This window comes from Montipora capricornis, chromosome 4 (assembly GCF_036669925.1).
Source record: "Montipora capricornis isolate CH-2021 chromosome 4, ASM3666992v2, whole genome shotgun sequence".
In the NCBI taxonomy this organism is placed as follows: domain Eukaryota; kingdom Metazoa; phylum Cnidaria; class Anthozoa; order Scleractinia; family Acroporidae; genus Montipora; species Montipora capricornis.
Window position 1 is genome coordinate 857,854 of NC_090886.1, and position 10,000 is coordinate 867,853.

At 37.5% G+C, this 10,000-nt stretch overlaps 3 protein-coding genes across 9 annotated transcripts in view; 2 read left to right on the top strand and 1 right to left on the bottom strand.

Annotated features, from left to right (window-relative positions):
• Positions 1-4,716, top strand: part of LOC138045070 (cyclin-dependent kinase 2-associated protein 1-like) — a 5,766-nt gene extending 1,050 nt beyond the window's left edge. Inside the window, exon 3 of one of the 2 annotated variants that reach the window (XM_068891440.1) lies at positions 2,811-4,716. In XM_068891440.1, coding sequence (XP_068747541.1) covers positions 2,811-2,878 — 68 coding nt within the window. In that variant the 3' untranslated portion in view covers positions 2,879-4,716. Of the gene's footprint in view, positions 1-289; positions 439-2,810 lie in introns of those variants that run through there. The other variant, XM_068891439.1, reaches the window with a different exon arrangement.
• Positions 4,717-5,239: 523 nt separating this feature from the next.
• Positions 5,240-7,503, bottom strand: LOC138044998 (mitochondrial translation release factor in rescue-like). Its single transcript, XM_068891357.1, has 2 exons — positions 7,234-7,503; positions 5,240-5,467 (listed from the first exon to the last, which is right to left on the bottom strand). Exons 1-2 carry the CDS (start codon positions 7,501-7,503, stop codon positions 5,240-5,242), a joined length of 498 nt encoding a protein of 165 aa, XP_068747458.1.
• Positions 7,504-7,840: 337 nt separating this feature from the next.
• The window catches only part of LOC138045072 (myosin heavy chain, clone 203-like), a 33,279-nt gene continuing 31,119 nt past the window's right edge, over positions 7,841-10,000 (top strand). For 5 of the 6 annotated variants that reach the window (XM_068891446.1, XM_068891441.1, XM_068891443.1 and 2 more), the window contains exons 1-3: positions 7,875-8,813; positions 9,080-9,676; positions 9,851-9,899. In XM_068891446.1, the coding sequence (XP_068747547.1) occupies positions 8,395-8,813; positions 9,080-9,676; positions 9,851-9,899 (1,065 nt within the window). In that variant the 5' untranslated portion in view covers positions 7,875-8,394. Of the gene's footprint in view, positions 8,814-9,079; positions 9,677-9,850; positions 9,900-10,000 lie in introns of all 6 variants that reach the window. The other variant, XM_068891442.1, reaches the window with a different exon arrangement.

Sequence of the window (10,000 nt, forward strand, 5' to 3'; positions counted from 1 at the left end):
TGTGACATTACAAGATAAAATGGCTTGAGTAAGCAAACAAGCGAAGAAAAATTATTAAACACATGTAATCCAGTATTGATCCAGTGACGTCGTAAACGAACACTTGCAGTGTGTTGCAGAACTTACACTGTCTGAAGTGATGCAATTTTCGAGTTGCTTAGCAATTTCAATACCACCGCAAATAGTAAGAAGCTGTTTTCTCTTCTGGTGTACTCCACATTCACTCTTTTGCTGAATCTGTTTCTTTAGTATTACGTGACTTGTTGCTCGCACTCGCCATTTTTCTCAGGCAAATGGACAGGGCAAAAAGGAGTCTGGGCTATAGTAACAAATCAAATGCATGCACAGGAGCCGTTCATGGCTTGAGCAAGCAGCAGGCAATGCTTGAGTACATTTATACAAACACTTTCACGTCCAAGGTAAGCCGCTTCCAAGATAAGCACAGCCCAAAACCCCTTGGCCAGGATAAGGTGCGCCTTGAGCTATTCAAGAATTAATATTCCGACGATCTATTGCTTCTTAATTGCTGCTGCAGTACCCTTTTGGATTTCTAAATTGCACAAAAATAAAGTCTTACTCCTCCCCTCGAATATGTTCTTAAATACAATGATCAATTTCTTTGAAACTGTTATGCGCATTGATTCATTGATCAAAATGTATGGACTTGTAAAAGCTCCACATCTGAAAACATCTCGAGGAATCCGTACACTGTAGGAAATGTTGGCTCCAGTTGATAAATGATCTAGACCTCCACACAAAAAAAAAACAGAACTGAATCTCAACTTGCCGTAAAAGAGTATCCTTTATTTTAACAACACTTGAGGTGTAATTTAGGAACAAAAGAGTAAACAAATATAGGCGATCGATACACATTTAATCGTTGGCCCGTGACTTCGCCATGGCCAATGTTAATAATCAAGCAATTGAATACATTCAAGTTTCAAGTTAAACATGTTATTTTTAACCCTAACTCCGACATGCGTGCCCGGAATTAACATCAACAGGGTCACACAAAACAAAATTTAACATACTTCACCGTTGGATTCTCTTTCATTTTGGTCACAATAAACAAACCAATACTTGAAATTCACTTGGAAAGCATGTAGCAAACTGAACTTCAACTGAAATGTTTAATTATCATTGGCAGATCGAAAGTGTTGCCCATTGTTTCGCCTAAAAAACAGCTCAAATCATGTCACGCAACACATGGGAATTCAAAATGAAATCAATCCACTACACATATGGGAAAATAACAGCTTACCTTGAAATTTAAGAAACTCGATCATTTCTCTGTAATGAGAAATGGGAATGTTCAATTTCCTTGTGAAATATGCCTTTTGCATGTTTTTCCTGGTGTTTGTAATTTGCATAAACATATGGTTACACGTTCTAACATTGTTGATCCAACAAATGTTTTACAACAATGTTTGAACCTGTACCCGGGGCTTTAGAAGCTTTTTGGGTATAGAAAAAATGGGCAGTCAGCCTGAACTGGATGTGGGTATTGCATGCCTGTGGTGAAAAGAAATGAACTTGAAATGGATTCCCCTCCGTTTGCATGAGACCAGGATGAAATGGTATCTGTTGCCTGATAAATACATCACTGACCCAAAAGGCTGAAATGGTATCTTTTGTCTAATAAATATATTACTGACCCAAAAGCATACAAGTTGAAATTTCTGAACCCTGTCTGAAATTTGTTGTACAAGAGTCTCGGTTCTGAGTTCATTGTCGGGCTGGTCTCATGTAAACATAAAAAAAGAAATGTATGGAGACTGATATGAACTCATGCCAGTCAGAGTGAAATAGAGCATTGAGTTTTTTGAAAAGAAACTGAACAATGTATACATTTGTATACCCTTCTTTGTGGAAAAATGAAATAATATAATTAATGATGCAACGATTTCTTTGTGAGAGGTAATCCTTTGAAATAAAGAAAGATTTAGTGGATATTTCAAAATAGTTTGTTTATGAGGCCAATGCACTGTTGCTCTATGCAGAGTGGAATGCTTTGCAATTATTAAAAAAAAATCAGAACAATTACTGGTTGCCACTCATACTAGCATTAAGGACGGTGCCTACTAAAAAGGTATTTTTGCGCAGTTTACTGAATGTGCGGGAAAAACAGATCTCAACAAGTGTTATAAAATCCAAAAAGAAAATTGGAGGTAACCACGCATTTTTCAAAGTTAATTAATCAACAATATTAGAAAAAAAGGTTTAAAATACATAGCAATGTATGGCGTTCCTTTCCAAATTAAAGCTTAATTATCCCTGAAAAATGCATGGTTACCCCAATGTTCTTTTTGGATACCAAGAGCACTTGCTAAGTTCTGCTTTTTTTCGCATAAATTTAAACCGTGCAAAAATATCCCTGCATTAGTAAGCACTACCCACAGGAAATCCGAGTATCTGGAGATAATTATATGCATAACGTATGTGCAATAACAACAGTAGGCACCATCCTTAAATTGCTAGTTCACCCATTGAGTACCAACTTCCAATGGGGTCCAAAGCTTTGAAAAAGTATAATAAGTGCAAAAATGTCATCATCAACAAAATTCTAGGAAGTAAATTTGTCATGCATATTAAGAGAAAATATACCATCAGCAATGAATCTTGGCTAACAGTTTGCTTTGTACTTTTGTTTGCACAGTCATTTTAGATTTTGACAATAAAGAATATAAGTTCCTGCTGCTTTGTTTCAAACAGAAGTAATAATGTGCATGCCGTGCGGGCTTACCGTCACCAGACATGCATTTCACTACTCAAATTAATGAAGTTGTTTGTTGTTGGTTTCTTTCTTGTAGGCATAATGCATGCAAGAGTGCTGGTGAGGGAGTGCTTAGTTGAAACAGACAAATGCGCCAGGCAATAGGATGCTCAAGGCTACCAACAAAAAGAATTTTTCATGGAAGCTGTTATAGTTTGTTGAACCAACCAATCCATGTGCTCTAATAGGCATGGTTTATCCCGATGTGCAAATGAATGTCAACGATGCTGTATTGACTGAATGCAAAACCAACAATGGGAATGGGTTCATTTGAACATGGTTGTTTAAGAATGACAGTTTTGCTGAAAATCAGCTTTGAACTAAGTAGATCTGGAAAAAAAAAACCCTTTTGGATGTCCATTCTGTTTCTGATAAATAGTTCTAATATTCAGTCCTTCTAAGGGATTTCAGTTTTCTTTTTTGGTGTTCCAGGATCCTTGCAGAGGCTTGGGCCATGTTTAAATTAAACAAGCCATCTCAGATGTTTGAAATTCAACTAATAATAATTAGGAAATAAAATAGATTTTAAACTCTATTTGTGGAATTTATGAAACAATGACAGGGCTATTCTTTTGGTCAGCACCAGAGGAGGAGTGAATAGTATCCCTAATGCATTGCATTTCCTTTTATATTATCAACTGAAATTGTGACGTAATCAGTATCTTCCAGCCACCACGCCGAGTTGAGCAGTGCTGGTTTTGTTTGCAGACAGATCTTGATGTCAAGGCTTGGCATTTAGAGAAGCATATTTGTTATACTTTCATTGCGTGTTGGATGAGAAATTTGGCGTCCAGTTGAAGGGTTTTGCATGTGCTAAATAGAAATATAGTGAAGCTCATGTGAGCCATATCGAGTGCTTGAGCAAATGGCGACGATGTGTTATACGCGATGTTGTTGAGAGTCAATATGTGGATGTGTAGGTCTCCCTTGCTGGTATTAATTATGCCTTTGTGCAACATAAATAAAAGAAAAGTGAGTTAAATCTGAAATCTGCTTTTGTGTGGTCACTTCGAAAGGCAATTCTCAAAATGCCTGATCACAAGTACCACTTGTGGGCTCATTAAACTAGTGTATTTTGATAAAATCTTCAACTCTTGAAAGTATGAAAAAATGTGGGTCCTTCTCCACCAAAATACTGTTTCACCATCGATCTTCATGAGTGAAGTCTACATTACGAAAAAACTGTAATAATCCGTAATTGTACAAATAACTTTATTGATGACCTTTCTTCAAGTCAATGATCACAGTAAAACAATCACATTTTGAATAATAAAAATATAAGTAGTCTTCTGTGAGTCTTGATGAACAAATATCAGAAATTGAACACAAGGTGATGAGACAGGTGATGAAGTATTGTGAAGCACAAATCACTCCATTATAATCAACAAAACCTACGAATCAATCATTAAGAAGATTGTGTATTTCATCAACCGAGCGCACCATTTTCCTATTCCTGTTGGGATGAGAATGCCAAAAAGACATCTGGGATACTATTCATTCTTCCTCTGGGTCACACTAAGGATGAACCAGGAAATCTGGTGTAGCACAAGTTTGATGTGTTGTTTAATATGGGCTTCAGATACTGATCCTCTGAGGCATTCCAAGAAAGATTGTGTTTTTTTTTATTCAGATTGTACTCTTAGGGCCAATTTACACAGTACAGTTTTTGTCGCATGTGACAAGCTTACGAGAGGCCTACAACTGGTTTACGTTTGTCGTGTATGTCAGAAAAAACATTGTAGCCTTTGAAAACATGTTTTAAAACACTGCGACAATCATACATGTAAGTCATGTCATAGGCCTGTCATACAGCTGTAAGCTGGTCAAGTGCACCAAAAAACCGTACCATGTAAATCAGCCATAACTTTTTCTTATATGAATTTCAATATTTGTAAACGAGATAGTAAAGTGAATGAATAAAAGGTGATGCTTTCCCACTCTAATTCCAATCAATTATGTGCCAAAAGGTGGGTTTCTTTTCCAAGTTTTCAAAGAACAAGAACTCTGGTACAGCTCAGCTCCATTTTTCCACTGGAAAAAAGGGTTGGAGGTACCTTAGGGTAAACAACTTGTGAGCAAAGTGAAAATGTTGGTTAAAAAACCCAAAAGAGAGGTTGGGAATGCCAAGTTTTGACTAGATTCCTGCATGCTATTTATAAATGACTACTGGTATGTCCTCTTTCTTATTGCAAGTCCGGGAGCTCAAGTTTTGTTACAGAAATAAATGTTATTTATACGATAATAATAATGATCATCGTCATCATCATCAGTAATGATAACACCAGGAGCAAACACCTTTTTTCACAAGGAAGACTGAACATCAGGACTTGTATTGATGAAAAATCTGATTGCCATGTTGACCATAAGCTTTTTCCCCTCTTTTTATGGATGGAGTTGGTATTTGATTGTTCTCCCCAAGACACAAATATTATATGGTATAAAAGTACTGTCAAAGATGCTTTTAATTTAGTGAAATGTTGTCATGTCATCTTCCACATTAGGTGACTCAGCACCTTTTACCAGTGCTTGCTCGCGTCGTAGTCTTTTCCTTGCATAATCTGCTTTCCTTTTCTTTTTCTTTGAAGTAGCTTGGGCAAGTTCACTCTCCTTTCCGTTGATTAGAAAATCAAGTTTTTGCTTCAGAATTTCTCTAGCAAGTGTTCTATTTCTTGCAAGAGACCGACTTTCATGACACTAAAAGAAAAAGAAAAGCAAAATGTAAGGATTACAGTTTACTGGTAAAAAGAAACTTACTCGATTAACAAAAACAATCCCCAAAATTAATTGAAATAATTTAGTTTTTGTTAATCTGTAATTTTCTTGTGGTTTTTCTTCGGTCGTTGACATTATGGTGAATCACAGGTGGTGACTGTAGTGGCGAAGAGTGGAAAGTGGTTGTTATTTAGTAATATTTCTATGTGTTGAGCAGCCCTTGGGGATCAATGTACTGTTCAGAAGGATTAAACGCTACAGGCAATACTTATTCAAGTTATGTGTGTGTTTGTTGGCCTTGGAAATAAATGTTTGTATTTGCGTTTAGATATGATCACTGTCAGGTTTTTTGGGGTTCTACAGTGACTGTAAGTAGGATAATTATTTCTTCACATAAGTGGGGTACTTTTTCATAACCCAATTTTGGTAAGTTCAATAAGAATCAGACAGCTTTCACAAAACAAAATAGTGTCCTGTTAGCACATGAACTTGAAAAGTGCCACACTTTTGGTTGCTACTTAGGACTAACTGTTATTATCACTTTGTTTGAGTACTCCACAAAGGTTTTGAATTATACCGTTATAATAGGGATGTAAAAGTCTGCTAGTACTGTTGGGTCCAGATAACTCAATAATGGTATATTTCAGAAACATGTTAAAAACCTGCTTCTCACATGAGCTACTAGTGGCAGTTACCTCTAGTGATATGAATTAACTTAAGTACATTTGAGGGTAGCAGGGCTGGCGCAGTGTGAGAGCATTCGCCTAAAATACCAACAGTGTGGCCTGGGATCGGTTCCCTGATTCGACACCATAGGTGGTTTGAGTTTGTTGGTTCTCTACTCTGCTCCAAGAGGTTTTTCCCTGGTTACATTCTTCAGTTTTACCCTCTCCTCAAAAACCAACATTTGATTTGATTTGTTCTGATTTTAGTTGATTTGTAGTCTCCCCAATTAGCACAGCACTCGTGATTGTGCTCAGCTAAATAACGTTGAGACTTAAATAAAGTGATTATAATTATGAATATAGTTTGGTGTTGGGGTCCTGTATGAATAACTACTGCCTATTGTTATCATTATTATTGCTTTTTCAGAGAAGTTTTGCCCCTTTTTCCCTATAAAGTTTTAATTTAGACAAGTTAATTCACCTGTGAGTTACTTATAGTTTCCTGGGCTAGTTATGTGGAAAACAAAGACCTTGTGGTAATGCACCTTTCAAAATGACTTTATACCAGGGAGTGGTGGGGGGGATACTTCAAGAATTTCAGGGTGGGGATGTGCCGCTGGGACTCTGGAACCGTTAGCCTATGCCAGAGCTAGTCCAGCTGTTTTTTGCTACTTTATACTAGGGTAAACTCCCCAAATCGACAATGTTGAGGCCGAGGTGCCTAAATTTAAAGTTGCCGATTTGATTTTTTTATATTTTTGAGTGGCAATTCCTGGTTTTCTTAGTTTAGATAAACTCTTCAACCAACTGGTCATGGTTTGGGAAAAATGATACGCTATTCTAGACCCAAACGCTCTAATGTATAAACTCTGTTCTAGGGTAAACTGCCTGAAAACAATACCCTTCACAGCGGCATATACTTATATAACCCTAACCCTAACCCCCCTTCCCCCTCCGGAGCTTTATTCTAGCCATTGGAAACAACGGGAGTATAGTCGTGTTATGCAATTTATAATTCGATAAATTATTTTTGTTCTGGGCAGTCTTCGTTTTCCACACACCCTCCCTCCAAGTGCATCCTACCTTCACAATAATCCCCGAGGGCTTATGTTTCAGTTGTACACAATTGTTGGTTTTGTTGACGCTTTGCCCGCCCTTTCCCCAACCTTTGATAAAGTTTTCTTCTATTTCATTTTCCTTGAGAGATACTTCGTGCTTAAATCGAACGAAATCAATGACACGAGTGGCTCGAAATATGGCGGATACAAGTAGACGTCCCATCAGATCTGCCCTTAAACCCAAAGCAGTGACTTCGGTAAAACTATTCCATACTCTAAATGTTAAAGGAATCATGCCTTGGTGATTCCGCAAGGTAGTTGGGAAGCATTGCGAGCGTAAATGGAAGTGTCCGTCTGAATGACTAAGGAGGTCTGGGTACAATAAACAAACACTAGTTGACCTCACTGGTTGACCTCACTGGTTCATACTATCGCTGTATTTTGGCTTTCTGATTTTAACCGTTAATTAAAAGGCTGTAGCAAGGGATTTCCTCTATCGGTTATTTGGGTTTCATTTGTCGGGTGATGATACACACGAAAATTTCCGAGATAATAAGGTGGTAGTCAGCAGAGAGGAACGGAGAGCGGGAAATTGGGGCGGGAAATTTAATTTGATTGAAATGTCAGCTGTCATGCGCATAAATCCTTGTCAAGAAAACGAACAAGCACTCAAGTAAGCAACGAATTATACTTACCTAGAATACTGGTGGATGTCGTCAACCTGTATCTGGAACAAAATTTCTTGCAAGAAAAATTAATGTTCTAGACAGCTGGAACTATGGAAAGACGCAAATGTGGACTGCACAGCAGGAATAGAATCTTACGAACTGGACTGAATATAATTTTTGCCAACGAAGTCGATTCACTAACGTTGGTGTGCATGTTGTGTACATGTACCTTGGAGAGAATAGTTCTAAGAAGTACCTTTCCGCGTGCAGCAAAATCGAACGGTTTAATTATCGACGCCATTATGACATGTTCTTTGTACGTCAAATAATAATGGTAACGGAGAGCAATCATCGATGGTACAAGTCATTTAAAAAGTTAAAGGAGCAATTTGTCGATGGTATGGAACGATTGCAAATGACTAGAAGCAAGGGGTTTTTCCAACGATCGATAACTGGTTGGACTTTACTCAACTGCTAAGCGTAGTTTGTTCCTCAAGAATTAACCTTTTTTTTGCGTGATGAAAAGATCGAGATTCAAAGATACAGCTAGAAGCAAAGACCAGACTTCAGGACATCCAGATTCAGATGGAAGTGGATCTGTAGTTTCACTGCATTCATCTTCATCAGGTGAAGGAAAGAGCCAAGCAAATCCTCACCCTGAAGGTCGCACGATGATTCAAGTGGAATCAGTGGAAGAAATAACTTCCATTAAAAATCGAGACAACAGATTTAAGGACGATTCAACCCCAGCTCATTCTAAACTAGATAGGCTTCAAAAGAGATTGCAAGCACAGCCCACTCAAGACACCTTAGATGAGATCATACATTCCATGAAAAACCAGAATGGTGTCAAAGATTCACAACCCAACGATTCCTCAACTGGTGCTACATATCCAGGTAGTGTGGGTTGGAATACAATGTCACCATCGCAAGTGAAGTGAGTAAATTTTTCTTGGATTTTCTTGTGGATATTAAATTCAGTTTCCTTCATAATAATATACATGCAAGAATTTCAGCATGTTGATTAGCAGGGAGCACATCAATTAAACCGAGTATACAGAAAAGTGAACTTAGTACAGATAGTTGAATCTAGCGCAACAAAGGTGAAATTTTTGCACTAAAAAATCATGTGATTACCTGTACTTATTGACAATGGTCATTGTCTGTGAGATTGTAATAAGTATATTGGATTTTTTCTTCTAGTGGTAAGGAAAAAATGGGTGAGATTCATGCAAGACAGCTAAAAGACATATCAGCACACTTTGAAAGTGAAATAAACAAGATTCATGAACAACTTTGTAATGTGGGAAATAGCTTGTTGGCCCTCCAAGATGCATTGCCAGTTAAGATGCTTGAAGCTGCCAATCATAAGTTGGAAGCCAGATGTAATGTTCTAGAACAAGTGTGTGAGCAGATGAAAAACAAATTTGGAAGGTTAGAGCATTCCAATCAGGAACTAGATAAGAATTGTGGACAGTTGCGACAAGTCAATCAAAATTTGGAGGTACGCTGTTTATACTTGGAACAAGTTTCGCAGTGTAGTGAGGGTGAGAAGACAGAGTTGCAGAAAAATGTACGTGACCTTGAAGACAAAGTCACTGAACTTGGTTTAAGTAATGAAAAAGCAATCAGTGCTTGTCGTCAGCTTGAAGATCTTAACCAAAAGAATGAGACAAAAATCCAGTCAATGGAGGAGGCTAGAAAACTTCTGGAATCAAAGTACAAGTCATGTGCCTCTGAAAATCAAAAACTGGAGAACCAGATTGGACAGTGTCAAAAGACTCTGGATCAGTACAAGAGGTGAGACTTGGATGAGTGGAACTTCTTTATTAATTTCAAACTAACAAATTGTTTGTTTTGTTGTGATATGTTAAAGCTTTACTGCTCAGTTTAAAACTAAAGACATCTTTGAGTCTAGAATTTTATTTTAATGTACACCCTAAATGTGCTCAATGTTTTTTTTCTTTATCGTAGAAAATTTAGAGATTTTGAAGAAGCCAGTGTAACATCAAAGCGAGAAAAGGTCAGTTTTGGAGGACTTGGTGAACTGGGTTGGGACTGTGGTGAGTGAGAGTGAGACTCAACGGATTTTACTCTGTCTAACGGCAGACGATTTTACTTGTC

Bases quoted from the DNA above. Each gene is read 5' to 3' on its own strand.
- LOC138044998 (XM_068891357.1), bottom strand. From the start codon at position 7,503: ATGATTCCTTTAACATTTAGAGTATGGAATAGTTTTACCGAAGTCACT. The intron at 5,468-7,233 runs GTAGGATGCACT...TTTTTCTTTTAG, and splicing joins CCTCGGGGATTATTGTGAAG to TGTCATGAAAGTCGGTCTCT.